Here is a 16,318-nt window from a genome sequence, read left to right on the forward strand (position 1 = left end):
CAATTGTCATCAGGAGGCTTATAAATTAATGTTGCTGCTGGTTGTTTAAGAAGAAGTCCCTCTAGGCAAGTTTTGTAGACCCTATATAAAGCACCATGATGACTGCTTAACCAGTGTCCCACTCATGGTAAAGATCCTTTGGGCAGTCACAGTTCATGTGTGCAGGCCTTTCTTCAGCAAGGTGATCCATCACTATCAGGAGATCACTAGGTGTTCCTGAGCTTTGAGTCACTCCTCTGAGTCTAAAAAGCTCCATGCTGCATTGAAAGCCCTCTGGAATTCAATGCCTTAAAAAAAAAAAAACATGCATACAAAACAGGCGTATTCCCTCACATTATCACTTTTAACACCGCCATATTTTTGGTAGGCACAAGTCCATCATTTTGTATTTGTGTAAATATGGCTAAAATATACTGATGAAAAATAATAATTATATTAATTTAAGATGTTGTATTCAATTTCACCATTTTTATTAGGAATATCTGCAATATTATGGGTTCATCACTATCTCTGGTTTTGTGCCCTAGCATTTACAAATTCTTGGCATAACTATTTGCCTAAATATATAATGACATTTAATAAACAGTTAACATTCATGTTAATGTAGCTGCATTCACTGTCCTTATACACATATTCACCTGTTGAGCATACATAACACATAAAATACAAAGAAAGGAAATATTTATGCTCACTGTACATATAATCTTACATTAGGTGTCACTTTAATGTCTGACATTAATAACACAATGGCAACATCCCTGTTGACTCTAGTTAATGCAGATCAATTTGATGCTAGAAACTCAGATTAATTTAGCGAACACTGAATACATCTCATTGGCTCAAATCATGCTACTTTCTTTCGAAATATTAAGTGTAGATCGCTAAGTCTGTCATACAGTTGCTTTTACATTTTCTTAAGCAAACTGATGTGTAATGACAAAATATCATTTGATCAAGGCATTACAAAAATGCCTACCTTAACACGAACCAATACCTGTATACCTTAAGGCCCCCTCCCGATGAGCCCAATCTGTTCTGATTGGCCAGATTTCTGGAAGCCTGCCAATGGGCAGCCATATCAGAGTCATGTTAAAATACTGCCGATGAAAACCCAACATTTCCTGATTTACTGCTTTATATTAAAAGTGTGTAAATGACTGTGAAGAATTTACAGGAAATGAATTGTGTTCCTACCGAATTAGCAGAGGTTTGTTAGCGGCGCTGACACAACAAGATATGGAGATATTTTCAGATCTAAGTTCAGCTGATATGTTAGAAATAATGCAGGGAGGAATAGTACAGGCAGAAACAACCACAGTGATGATAATGTTTGATGAAGAGCTGCAGATGACCAGCACACCTCCAACAAGTAAACTACTTATTTTACTTTGCCCTGCTGTGTAATGGAAAACAGTTACTGCATGCCAGCTGGACTCCAGTCATAGCTCAGCGTGACTACCCCCAAAACAATGGAAAAATACCATAATGTTAGCGGAGTGGAGCAGTGAACTCCCACTGTTCATGGAGCAGATGACCATATAAAGAAATCGATCACGGCCAATGTTGTCTCGGGCTGAAAGTAGAAAAACACATTGGAAATTGAGTGTCCAGAGCAGTCTGAAGCTGCTGCTATTTGCTCAAAGGAATTACTTCTATATACATTTACCTCATTGGCCATGTTTGATATGAACATCCGACATCGTAACAATATATATTTGACTGAAAATAAGGAAATGCATAATAGGTCCCCTTTAAGGTTTGAAAAATGTGGTGTGGGTCAAAGTTACTACTTCCTTAAAGTTATTTAGGTGACCTTCATCGTCAGAGCAACAATAAACACCATCGGGTTAAGGTTAGGGGATGATCATTGTTACCATTTTTAAAAAACAGTCCTGACTCACATTTGGAAACAGGAAATGAACAGCGGTTTCCTGTGGCAAAGTCCACCTTTTGCAAGTTGTGGTTAAGCCATCCACCCAACATACTACCTCCAAATGAGGAAATTTGTGAATTTATATAGACATCATCTAAACTATGCCACTTCTCTGGTCATAATTACTACAGCTGCTAGATGGCATAAGTCAGTCAAACATAACTATAGGTCGTTTTTGGGTGACTGACATTATGACCTGTTGTGTCATTTTTCTTGGGAGGACAGTCTCTTTCAGACAGAGGCATCCTGGGGTTGGCTGTGCCTGCTGGATATTATCCTTCAAATGCTCTTTTTGTTGAATAAAGTTTTATTCTATACAATTCTGATGTGGTGATTGTTCCTTCATATTGTACACTACCTGCAGAGAACATGAATTTAATTAAATTATTTGTAACAGTAACAGTTTACTGAAAATGATCTAATGCTCTCTGTATTATCAAGTGTACACATTAACCAAAAATGTAATAATAATTCATAATGAGAAGTCTACTGAACTTGTATTACATTGGCTTTAATGTTGTTACTGTACATTACATTCAAACAGTTAGATGTGTAATTTGGGGTTAACTTGTCACATTAATACTGAGAAAAAAGAAGAGAGGAATCACAGCCAGGTCTGCTCAGCTAACAAGTACATTAATAAAATATAAATGTTTGTGATTTATCTGAATGTTCAAACCTTTGTTCATCTTTACATTTCTTTCAAAGACCGTGACAGAGTGGACAGTAGACGGTCCCGCTGTTGTTGTGGAAATTTTTTCTCGAGAAAGAGGCACATGGAGACATAAAGAAAGCATTAAACATTGTTACTTGTTGAAGCAGTTGTAAACACTGTACAATCCATCACATCATCAGTTACAATTATACAAATGTCCAAACACAAACAAAAATACAATCATCTTGTATTTTTGGAGAGAAAACATGTTGTTCAGCTGGCCCTTTCCCTAAAGCCAGCCCTTTCTCTAAAGATTGTGAACTCAAACTAGACAGCTTTATACCTCTCCAGAAGCAAAGCTAAAAACAGTCTGGTACCTAAACCACCTTCTTACAAATACGTATGGTCTCTAAAACAGCAGGCTTAAGACAAAGATATCTCTAGCTAACCCCAGAGGTCAGCAAGCAACCCTCAGATAGAAACAGGTTCAAGAGTTCAACTAGCCTAGGAGTAGGATTTCTTCACCAACATGTATCCCCAAAATGACAATGACATTACATCACATTCAGTTGATAACAAACATTGACTCCTTAGTTTGAAAACATTTGTAACATATATACAAAAGATTTATAAAATGATAACCTACTATTCAATTTTCTTTCACACTGTCCAGACTGGAGGTGTCTTCATCTTCTGTACTGCACAATACAATCAAATGAGTAAATTAAACTCATAGATCAGTTCGAGCTCAACATGGAACCACGGAGACACAAAAGATATCTCATGTTCCTCCTTTGTTCTGTATGATTATAAATGTTACTTCACAATAAACTCAGCTAAAGTTCATAAAATTTTTGTTCTTCACATACAGTGTATCACTAGATACATGACTGAGAGCAAATAATGCCAAAGGAGGTGTGGGCCAGCTGTCTGGTTCTCAGTAGCCCACCGTGACCAAATCATGTGAACTCACCTGTCTGGTAAGTTAGCTAGAAAGTGAAGATGTCACACAGCAGCCTGCATAGTCACTGTCTGTCCTTTGACTGTCTAGTTTATATGTTAATTCCAAAGATTTTTCTAAAACAGTATTACCCCACTGACTGGTCATTTTAATATTTTCATTAAAATATGACTCTGTAGGTTGAATACCTATTGAGTATGGTCTTGCCAACTCAAACTCAAATTTATAAACAAAAAACTGTTGCCCCACCAGGTTGTGAGTTTTACAGTAGGCTAAGGTTAGTTAGCTAGCTAACACGAGTTAGCTGATGAAAAATGATAAACTTACTGAAGTTAATGAAAAGAAGACCCTTCAGTATCTGTAAGAACTGTCAACAGCAGCTCCATGTCGGTTTAAAAATGCTGATAGTCAATCACAGATGAAAACATACGTTAGTGTCTTCCATCAGAAACTGCTGCAGTCACTTGGCTCGTCTGCCACTCCAGACAGAGGTTTGAGAACGGCTGTCAATCACAGATGTCAATGATGACATCAAACCCCCTTCTTATATCATTAAATAACAACAAACTTATCAAAAAATGAGCACTTGAACATGCATCAGCATGATAAGAACTACCTAAAATTGCAGAAACCATCTTTGGGAAAAATGTTCTTGATGCACATTTTGATTTTTTAGTTTGACCCATGTCCATCTGCTAACATGGAAGGAACCAGCCATCAGGGGACGATAGATATATTTTGACTCCCTTTTGGGGAGCTGTCATGTCGGCTATCTTTATATACAGTCTATGGTTCCTCTAGTACATCCATATCTTCACTGCTTCATTTCAATTACAATTAGGCAAATTACACCAATGACGGACTGATGAGTTACAGCTTCATTTGAGCATTTTTTGTATGCAACATGAAAACAAATTGTACTGTGATGTTTAAATCAGTGTTGGAAAAGATGTGAAGGGGTAAACACTGAAACTGAACATGGCAGAGAGGCAAGACATTTCTCTTCAAAGCAGCAATTATCTATTAAGTGATTATTTTCAGCTTATTTTTCTACTTTGGTACATAAAGTACTCGGACAACTGGCAAATTAGAACACACTGACGACAGCCCTGAGGCTGCAGAGTCCTGTGATGTTATTTTTATAAATAAACGTTTTAGAGAATTTTAATCTGTGTCTGGATCTAGATCTTTAACAAAATATATAATGATAATCAAATTTTTTTTTTGAGAAAACCTAAATCCTATATGTATAAAGCCTTCACACAAGGATGAGTCAACTGATATGTATTATATAGCTGGTATATATTTTAAATAACCACATTGCTGTAGTGCCACTTATTGGTGAAGGTTTTTCAAACTGTGCATACATTTGGTGGCACTATACATATCAGAACCTGATCAGTTGTTTGTTTGTTTTGTTTTGTTTATTGACAACCGGCCAAATTTACACTAAAGTTTACTGAAATCTGTTATCCTTATATCCTGCTAACTACAAACAAATAAACATTCCTGAAACATAACCTCTCTTGTGGAAGTAACAAAGTCAAAGGATACATCAGGTGAAATTTCTATTTTTCTTATTGTCAACAAACCCCATGTGTAGACACAAACAAACAATGAATTGGTCTACTTACAAGTATTGTGAGTGTATCCAAACTTGATATATCGAAGGCTCTGATATTGTAACCCTAATTCTGTAAACACTGGACCCACTGAAATTCGCATGTCCATAGCCAGCCAATCAAGAGGCATCTATCAATTACTCTTGTCTCACACAGTATATAAGGCAGTGTCTCATCCATCCAGAAAACGATAAAGGAAGCAAAATTAACAGCTGACACTCCCCTGTCATTCATTCTACAGCTGGCCGAACCCCCTCAGCCACCCGACTCGCCATTACTGACTAACCGCACCTGGATACACAGAATACTATTCCACCACTGCTGCTTAACATTACCCACATGCACACACATACATCAATGTAAGTGACACACACCAAACACAAAGTTTTTTTTTTTCTTTATTATTTTTGTGTCTTGGCTCACATGCGTCCTCCAACCTCACGAGTCCTTCCAGCTCCTTCTGCCTCTCTTTCTGCCAACCATCCAAACAGGATAAAAGACCACCTGCTATGGATAGAAAAGGGCACAAGCACTGAGCTTTCCTTCCAGGCCCATGATCTCCTAGTCTAGTTTAGTCACTCTCATCCATAAACCACCTCAGCAGACAGCGTAGGAGCAGCAGGGTCCATAGGTAGAGGGCTCCGCCTGTGCTTATAGAACAAGGGTTACAATATCGTAACCTTCGTTCTATTTCACACTACCCTCTACTGGACATTCATCGGGCAGAGCATGATGAATGTTGCCTGGTTGAACCTGTTCCAGCAATCCTGATGGTTAATGTCTTTCAGGCGATGCACTGGTTCAAGATGCAGAGATCCAAAATGGGTCTGAAATCTCCCGTATTCTTGAGAAGCAGGAAGTATGCGGAGTAAAACCCCTTCTGTCTGTCGTAAATGGGAACAACCGAGACAGCCTGTTTCAGCAACAGGTCCTGGATCTCCCTGGAGAGAATCTGTCTCCTCTTAGGAGGATAGATTTATGTCCCTGATGCCCAAGAATAGAGGAGGAACATGGCGGAACTGGAAAGAATAAACCAGTCTCAGTGTTTTGTCCATCCACTCTGTTAACGTGCAGCACAAAGTGAACATGAACATGAACAGTGGTGGGAGGGGGCGGTGAACTCCGCTGGCACATCCGGGGTGGGGGTGTTGAACCTAGCCCTCACTGATGTGACGCTTCCTCCCACTGTCAGTCATTTGGGCACCGCAGACTTTCCCAGCTTCTGCAGGGGTCTATCGGTGTTTTTCGCCCCAGCATGGGCTGCTCCGTGGCCACGGGATGGCTAGTGCTGCAATGTGTCTGCTGAGGTGGTCTGGGAGGTGGCTGATGCAGCAGGGACTGTCACTCAACACTTTTGATAAGTGTCACTTGACAGAAATGACATATTTTCAACAGAAAAAAGTGTTGCTTGACACTTAACTTTCATGTCGTGCACCTGGAGAATTTTGACATATTTCGTCGCACAATGTGATTGGATAGTGTTAATAACATCGCCATGGAGACTGTAATTTTCACTGAACTGATATTTTGGTCTTTAACTTAAGATAACTTGTAACATCCTTGTTTAATTAGTCCCAGTTGGGATGATATAATGTAAATAAACAAGCCGGCTGGAGGATAGCATCTGGCACTTATCAAAAGTGTTGAGCGACCTACCACTCATCAGCCTTTCTTTTTAGAGTATTTTGTCACATCTATTTCAGGAGTGACATTTTCCAATTAAACTTTCATTAATCTAAAATCTATAATTTAATCTGATCATCATAATAATTTGGAACCAGGACCTTCAGTATTTGGATTAAGTACCTCATGAAAAGAAGTGTCAGAAATGGTTATTACAATGTGCCAGATACATATTAAATCATTGTGAATCTTGTGCTGCTATGTAAATATAATCTTCTGATTGGATTTAGAAGATACCCAATGTTACTGCAAATGACTCAGATTAGGTCCAGAAAAGTTTGACATAACCTTTTTTGAAGACAGGAGCTTAAACTGGAACTAGGTGCCAGTGGTACAGACAAAAATTGTTAGTTGCCAGAAAGATTCCCTGGATATGTTCCTGTGAACGACCTTATCTCAGAATAAATGAATAAAGAAATACCATGCTGGCTTTTAAAGTGGCTAACTTTTTCTCCAGTTTGCAAAACAACATTTGCAAGAGGTGCAACCTAGTAAGCTGATGTGATAAAGGAAGCATCAAAACTCTCTCAAGGCCAAAAACAGACTTTTACACAAATGCAAGCATTGTGATAAGCACTATGTTTTCGCACAAAACTCACACACCAAATGAGCAGTAAGCAAATGGGAAGGTCAGAGGTCAGGTTTTAAAAAGCCTCTGTTTTCTAAGTTAATAGTGTAGCTGTCTGTCTGTAACATACTTGTTACTGTGTGTTGTTTTTTTCTAATTAAGCGTAATCCTTTCTCTTACTTGGGTCCAGACTCAGTTGGAGATGGAGGCTAGTGTTGTACAGTAGTTGTCTGGGAATGATACACTGGCTTTTAATTAAAACACACCCATATTAACATACAGACACACACACACACACACACACACAGTGAAGCACAAAAACAGCTCATCTGTCATAGACTGTATATATTAATTCATGCTACAGAACAGTTGGTTCAGAGGTATTATGAATCTCTCAAAGGCATTAGTAAATCAAATACATGCTCTCCTCCATCAGCACAAATGAAGTCAAAGCAGCCTGGAGCTCACACTTAAGCCATGCTACTGGGTCCCTGCTGCTGTGTATGTGTTTTTTAAGCACTTTTAACCACATGTCTGGATACAGAGCAGCAGTGATGTGAGCATTTCGCATGCAATCATGACAAAGAAATGTTTTTGTTGTTTTGTCTTTCCTGCAAAGTCAATTACAGTGTTCTACAACCAAATGATTATGAGTAGACTTAACAGTGCATGTGTGTATGTGTTCTGTGGTCAGCCCCTGCACAGATGGTATGTCATGCCCCTTTAGGGATGCACAACCTAATCCCTGAAACACATGGTGGGCTTAATCTGAGCAAGTGTGTGTATGTGTATGTGTGTGTGTGTGTGTGTGTATCAGTGAGAGGGTTGAATGACACAAGAAAATGTCAGTGTGTGTGTGTGTGTGTGTGTGTGTGTGTGTGTGTGTGTACATGCATGTGGGTTGGGGGGAGACAGCAGACTGCATGCAGTCAGATAGTACTGTCTGTGAATACAAAATGTTAACTTTAGTATTGTGTGACATGACTGCAGACAAACTTATTAACAAACAAGCTTGCCCTAATAAATTATGCACTTTCAAAAGATAAAAAAGAGTTTGTTTCTCGGTAGTATTCAATAGACTAAAAGCCCCTCACTTAGCAAACAACTGGAGCAACAGCACCCCCTCCCCACAGACAACAGGTCCTGAATTTCACAGCTTGGAAACTCAGCATTTACACAGTTTACACAGTTTCAATTGTAACAATTGGATTGTCGATATCTGAAATGGGAGATATCTAGAATGTTCATTCTGGATATCAAAAATGTAATCGTTGATATCTGAAATTGAAAGCCCAATGCACATGAATGGCAAAAGTGACATCATTTGTCCTTGGAAGAATATCATTGTGGATATCTGAAATGTTCATTTTGACTTGGAAGAATTGAATTGCAGACATCTGCAATACATATCCAGTCTAGCTATTAAATGTTTAAACTGCCACTTATACTTTTTAAGGATTTATAGATATCTTAAATGTATTTTTGACTAGTACAATTAAAGTTGTAGATATCTTGAAATGCAATTTCTACTAGTAAGAGTTACTAGTGGTTATTTTGGATATTTTTAATTACCATTCTGACTAGTGAAAATACAATTTTGACTAAGAGAAATGCTATTCTGGATATCTAAAATGTAATTACAGATAGGAGTGTGGTTCAATTAAATGTTTAAATGACTTGCCATAGGAGCAAGTAGGTTTTCTCTGAAGACCGTATATGTTGGGTTCATCAGGGCAGTTCTAGATTATGGCTACATAATCAGTCTGCATCAAAAACATTACTAAAGAAGTTGGATACAATTCAATATCAGGCCTTGAGACTCTGCTGTGCCATAAAAACAACCCCAGTTTCAGCCTTGCAGGTGGAAATGAATGAAACACTGTTGAAAACAGAAGAACTCAATTAGCATTAACATACCGGGTAAACTTAAAGGGCCATAAGGAAAATCATCCTTCTCAGAAAACATTACAGCCTTACCAAGAGAAAGAAAAATGACAGATCAAGAGCTTTGGTTGGATAATAGAAACACAGTAAATGGAACTGGGATAGGGATATGATGTTAGGTTCCACTGTGGCTGGGGCAGCTGTGGCTCAGGAGGTAGAGCGGGTCGTCCACTAATTGGAAGATCGGAGGTTCGATTCCTGGCTCCTCCAGTCCACGTGCCGATGTGTCCTTGGGCAAGACACTTAACCCCAAATTGCCCCTGATGGCTGTGGTAGCCCCTGTACCCATTCAGCGTATGAATGTGTGTGAATAGGTGAATGTGATTCGTAGTGTAAAAAGCGCTTTGAGTGGTTGGAAGACTAGAAAGGCGCTATACAAGTACAGTCCACTGTACCGTTCTCTGTTGTCCTGCCTTGATTATTAGAGGAGGTTGTGGTTGACCTGCACCTTTTAGGATGAAATAAAGAGAAAAAGATAGATACGAACCAAGTCAGCAGATACATAGAAGGACATTATTCATATATCTTGAAATATACATTGATGCCTCAAAAGCAGTCAATAATGGAGTATTGGTTGCATTCATCATTCCAGATTGAAATGTAATGTCGAATAAAAGAGTGAGCAACAACCTGTCAGTATTTACAGGGGAACTGTTGGCTATGCTTTTAGCACTCAGTTGGACAGAAAACGTCAAACCAAGCAAAGTTTTAATAGGTTCAGACTCTAAGTGGTGCATTAACCAGTGTCAAGAATATGCACTCAGAAGCAAGACAGGGAATTGTGCTGGAAATACTTCAAACTGTTTTCAGAGTTAACAAAGCAGGAATAATCATGAAATTCATCTGGATTCCAGTACATAGAGGGGTCGAGGGAAACGAACTGGCAGATAAATATGCAAAAGACACAACTGATAAATTAGAAGTAAATATGACAGTAAAGTATATTAAGGCTGGAATTAAAAGCATAATCAAATCAGGAGGAATAGAATAGGCATTACTACAGTATCCAAAAGACAGTAGGAGAAATGAGAGAAACTAGCAGAACTGAAAAAGAAGACGTGATCTCAAGGATGAGATTTGGGCACACTAGTCTTAACAGTACACTTGTGATAATTGCCAAAGATGCAACTGGTATGTGTGAGTACTGTGACATACAGGAAACAGTAGAACATGTTGTTATTTATTGTCCTCAGTACCAGCAGAAAAGATTCTCAAAAACAGACTGGAAAAAGATTGCATCAAACTTGAAATTCAAATGTCTTTTTTTTTGTCAACAGTTCAGAATCTAAAGATATTCAATTTGCTATCATGTACTGTATAATGAAAAGCTTCAAATTATCACAATCGTGAAGCTACAACACATTCATTTTTTTGGACATTTTTGTTAGAATAAAATGACCAAAACAATTAATCGATTTTCTATCAATGGACTAACCAATTGATGGATTAACGTTACAGCTCTAGTCAGCACATGGAGATGATAACAGTGTTGTTGTCCTGCAGCACTTGTTTCTCCTCCTATGAGTCACAGATGAGCTGGTTCTGATGCTCTGTTACTCCCTATACTCTATTTCCCAGGCATCTTTGTCTTGACTTCAGCAGGTCCACAATATTGCAGCAAGACTGTTCAAAAGGGAGACCATGTTATTCCAGCTCTCACCTGACTTTTTAATTTGTTTTCATAATTCTACTTTTTGTCTTGAGCACCGCATGGACTTCTGATCTCCTGTCCTTGAATTGTACTGAAACGTGAAGTTCCTGCAAGATGAGGATTCTGTATGTCCTTTATTTAAAGAAACAATGTTGATGCTTTCTCAGTGGCCACATGAAAATTGTGAAACAAAATGTCCACCATGAAGAAGGTGTATAGCACACTAATGCCATTGTCAGCTTCTTTCATTCAGTTTATAATGTGCTTTAGTGGCACATACAGTATCAGCAAACTTATTGCCACATGGTGAACCAGGAGACTCTGGGGGCCCCTGAGCGTGTGGCACCCCTGGGGCAGCTGTCTACTGTGCTCAGTTGGTAATCCAGCCATGCTCTCAGGTCTGGTCTTCCACCACACTGACCTGTGTGTCTGTATTATTTGACACTGTGACAAGTTTATGTGAGAAGGCTGCCACCACCTGTTACTTAGCAACAAGAATGGTGACTGACTGTTGTCGGGATTGTAAGATTTATTCCGCAGCTTTGAGTCTGTAATAAGCTCTTCATAGAGCCTTGGTTCACAGAACTCTGGTTACAAGGCATGACTCTTGATGTCTTAGCTGAAGATTAGTTAGATTTCTCCCATTTAGTCAAAACCAAAATCCAGAGGAATTATAGCTAATAAGAGTGGTAAAATTTCCACAGGTGGATTAACAGTAAATTTAAAACATTTCATTACATTCAAAATCCATCCATCCAAAATCACATTGACATTGTATTAATCAGGATATCTGCAGGATTTGGAATGTCTTCAAAGGCATTGAATTCAGTTCCATCAAAAAGGATTAGCTGTAGGTTTGCACGATTCAGGAAATCTCACCATTCGATTCGATTCAATTTCTTGGGGTGGCGATTCGATTCACAATCAATTCGCTATTCAAAACGATTCACGATTCAAAATCAATTTGATTCACGATTCAAAATCAATTCTCGATTCAATACATTCATAGATTTGATTCTAGATTGCTGTTTTGAGTAACTCTTTCCATTTGACTGTGGTAGACACTTTTATAGGTCTCAAAGAAAAAAAAAATCACACTGAATCAAATGTTACCATTTGCTACTCAATGTCAACCTGAGTAAGTTTTATTTTTCCTTTAGTCCACTCAGTCAATAGGACACTAAGGCAGCCCTGAGACAAAGGGTAAAATGAATACTTAATACAAAATTAAAAATGATTGCAAAGATAAAATTAGTGCAAAACTTCAAATAATAACTTGAATTCTTTAACTTTGTAATTCATACTTAAATAACAAAATTAAACAAACAATAGCTGCCTGCTTCATTTAGCTGTAAATTGCTGTAACTAGTGGTTGACTTTTAAAATGTGAACTTAACTTCCCTGGAGTATGGACTCAAATAAAGGCCAGAGGTCTCCATCTGAAATACTGCATTATAATTGCTAACATCAGAAGTAGCCGAATAATATAACAGGCAAGTTAACTTTACTTCACTTCCTCGATCACACATTCAACACATGGCTTTTTTTCATTACTTCACATTTTTAAAAGTACACTGCACTTTGACTTAAGAGTGCAATAGATGGTGTACAACTGCGAAATGGAATTGGGAAAACAATTATCATAATCACAAGAGGCCACAACCACTGCCTCTAAATTCAGTTGTTAATCTTCTTTGAATGTGTTTAACCTGTCAAGGTAAGAGGAGTAGACAAATGCACATCCCCAACAAATGTTTTAGTAGGTGCTGGAGTTGAAACAAAAACAACTTAAAAACACTGAAAATGTACTGTAATGTATTTCTATTTAAGCTGTTAATTTCAGCAGACAACAGTTTTTGGAACCGTGACAATCTGGTATGGTCAACACCAGACCATTTATAAGTCTCAGTTTTGGCACGTCTGGTCACATGCTTTAGAATCAGACAGGACGTGGACAAACATACATTCAGACATGTGTGTGCACACGTGTCACAAGTTCATAGTTCATTTCTCTGCCTGATTGATTGTTACTGCAGCCACAAGTCCACCACTGTCTGAAATGTCTAGGTTCTTCTGTAGAAACAGAAGCTGCTCTACATGTTCTGGAGTGAGCATGCTCCACTGTGCAGTTACTATGTCCCCAGCAGATGAGAATACCCTCTCTGCCGCAATGCTAGTACCAGGGATGCATAGATAGCGCTTAGCCAATTTGGCCATTAGGGGAAAGACAATCTCGTGGGACCTCCACCAGCTGAGGGGATCTTCTGACAGTGATAGTGGGGGGACCTCCAGATATTGTTTCATCTCCTCCTCAGCTGTGGTGTGGGCAGATTTAGGGAAAACAATTCTGACTTCAGCAAACGTCTTGCCCAATAGATTCACCAGTGAAGAAGATGATGTTCTTCTTTTGGAGGCAGGGCCTTCTGCTTCATCATCATCTAGGCCTTTGCCTGGACCATCTGGCTCTTCAGCATGGTCCTCAGGCTCCTCCTGCTACAGTGAAAAGACCACAAGAAAAGGAAAAACACAGTCAACATATAAGTCTCATCCTGTATTACAAATTCAGTGTCTTATCTCTTATATATATAAACTAGTGGCCCACTACATGACATTATATATGGTTGTGCTTGTGAAACCTGTATTATAAGTTATTAAGCATAAGCACACACAATTATGATGTAGCACAGATATTTTTTTACACTTATTTGTATGGAAGAATTACCTCAAGTGCTGCAGCCTCAGCAATCACCTTGGAGCGTATGTCCTGTTGTTCATCTTGGGAGAGGAAAGGCAGTGCTTTAAATCTGGGATCCAGGGTAGAAGCAGCGTGGAGCATATTCTTTTCCACAACACTTGGCCAGATCTTCGTGGATCGCCTGTTTGATTTCCCGGACGATTGGTGTGTCACCACAGAAGCCTGCTTCTGTGTCGTGGAGTAGCTGTGCATGCAGTGGAGCTATCACCGACAACGTTGGTGTGCTATCCTCAGACATTATGTTTGTTGCCTCTTTCATTTGCTTTAGGGACATAGCTACTTCTTCTGTGTTGGTGACATCTGTTTCGTTAAGTGTGCAGAGGTGTGCTTCACATTTCCTCACCTGAGGAGAGAGGAGAGGAGCGCAAATGGCTGGCTGCTGCTCGAGGAACCCTTCTATCATCTCGAACACGCTATTCCATCTTGTAGCCACATCCGTCTTCAACTTATGGGCTGGCAGCTCCAAAAGCTTCTGTTTCTGCTCAAGGGCATGATTTGCGGTGGCACTGCGGTGGAAAAATCCTGTGATTCTCTGAATCCTCCCCAGCAGTCATAACATAGGCAGCAGCTTTAGAGCTCTCTGCGCGGCAAGGTTGATGGTGTGTGCAAAACACTTGTTTAAAGTTGCCCAACTGTGTTGCAGCTACCATGTTAGCAGCGTTATCAGTAACTAGTACTATGTCGGTGGTTGGGAGCCCCCATTCCTGTGCAACAGTCTGAAACGTCTCATTCATCTTCGCTCCGGTGTGGCTTTCATGCATCACTCTGGTTTGTAAAACACGAGACTCCAGCTGCCAACCATCAGTGATATAGTGAGCAGTATATCTGACATATGATTGAGTTGCTAGTTGTTAGAGCTACTCTCGGTGCTTTCTTCAAGGCTTCCATTTCTTTTGTCTCTTGGTAAAGCTGAGGTATCGCTTTCTCAGTAAAAAGGCGACGAGATGGTATATATATACCTGGGCTCAGTTGTGTGCATCATGTACCGAAAGCCTTCATTGTCAACAACGCCACAGATCTTTTGAAATGAAATATGCTATGGAGTTATTTTCTTTGCCCGTTCGGAGTTGGCTGGAAGTTTAGAACATTGTTGAAGAGTGGGTTGGTTCACCGGAATGCTTGCTGCCACTGAGGGTTGCTGCTCCAAAGCTATCTCTGGGTGATGGCGTACAACGTGAGTCCTTAAGTTTGTAGTGTTTCTGAAATACTTCAGCTTCGCTTTGCAAAGCTTGCATATTGCATTCGTCTTGTCAAGCTCCTTCTGCCCTTCGAGAAAATAAAAGCCAAAATGTGTTCAAATTAATGCCTTCATTGTCAATGGGGCAGGTTGTATTTGTCTTTCCGTCAGTGTTGCTCGTAGCCTCTCTATGACACCCTTCGATTCCTTCTTGCCCCCAGATTTGGGTCCGGGTGGAAACCGATGTGGCGTCTTTGTGCCATCTATGGGATTTAGCAGCTAACTCATGTCAGGAAAAAAATGGAAAACAGCATTGCGGCAAGACTGAAAAATGTGAATCGATTCTTGGAATTTCTGAATCAATTCTGAATCGGCAGACATAGAATCGCGATTCTTATGTGAATCAATTTTTTTGCGCACCCCTATTAGCAGGTATGAAAAACTCTTGAACTTCCTTAATATTTCCTCTTGCTTTTAAAATTGTGTCCAATCACGGGCTGTAAGGAGTTGTTGCACATCTATGGTATAAACTACAAGTAGGATTGTTTAGATTGAGGATTGTTTCAGCCATCACCATCAGACCTGTAACACACATTGTCACTACTGCAGCTACAGTAGCTAGGAAGCTCATCCACTCAGTGGTGTTGGTTTTAGCAAAAACTTCATCTATCCATTTGTGCCCCTTATCTGGTCCAGGTCACATGAATTTAATTATATCCTTAGGGATTATTTTTACATACTGCTGGGAGGTTCTGGTAAAATGTATGTATGTGATAATAAATCATTGTAGGTCATATTGTCCTTTCTGGTTTTTCATCATAATACGTTGGTTGATATGATAGTGACACACATTATTGGTATGTGCTATTAAAAAGGTCTTAAAACATCTTCAATTTCATTTGGTGAACCCTACAAAACCTTAAATTAATGCAAATGACTAGATATTCAGCTTTGGTACATAACTTTACTTAACAGTCAACCCAATCGCCAGAACAAAACGTTGGCAATAAATGTTTCTGCAAATACGTTTCAACACGTGCAGTATATATTATATCAACATTTCTACAAAGGTAGCATATTAATATTTCTACTCCTTGCAAATGTCCTGACGTCTTGCTAAAAACACCCGTTTTTGTCACTTGAAACGGGAAGCAGGCATTGGTTTCGAGGTGGTCTCGAACCATGCTCTGCTGTTTTTCAACATGCTGCCAAGAAACTTACTAACCATCCACCAACCCCTCCTCCTCCTAATAGGAAAGTCAGTTCATATAGATCGCATGTGAACTATGTCACTCTAGAAATGTTGAGATGATACGTGTTTTGGACATGTTAATATACTGCGTATCACACATGTTGAAACATAGATATT

General features: G+C 39.3%; 1 protein-coding gene across 1 annotated transcript; it reads right to left on the minus strand.

Moving 5' to 3' along the window:
* Positions 1-12,283: 12,283 nt before the first annotated feature.
* On the minus strand, positions 12,284-14,395 carry LOC121909127 (E3 SUMO-protein ligase ZBED1-like). Its single transcript, XM_042429550.1, has 2 exons — positions 13,740-14,395; positions 12,284-13,510 (listed from the first exon to the last, which is right to left on the minus strand). The coding sequence occupies exons 1-2, from the start codon at positions 13,962-13,964 to the stop codon at positions 13,022-13,024; spliced, it is 714 nt and encodes a 237-aa protein (XP_042285484.1). The 5' UTR covers positions 13,965-14,395; the 3' UTR covers positions 12,284-13,021.
* Between the last annotated feature and the right edge of the window lie 1,923 nt (positions 14,396-16,318).

This window comes from Thunnus maccoyii, chromosome 12 (assembly GCF_910596095.1).
Source record: "Thunnus maccoyii chromosome 12, fThuMac1.1, whole genome shotgun sequence".
NCBI classification, from domain to species: Eukaryota; Metazoa; Chordata; class Actinopteri; order Scombriformes; family Scombridae; genus Thunnus; species Thunnus maccoyii.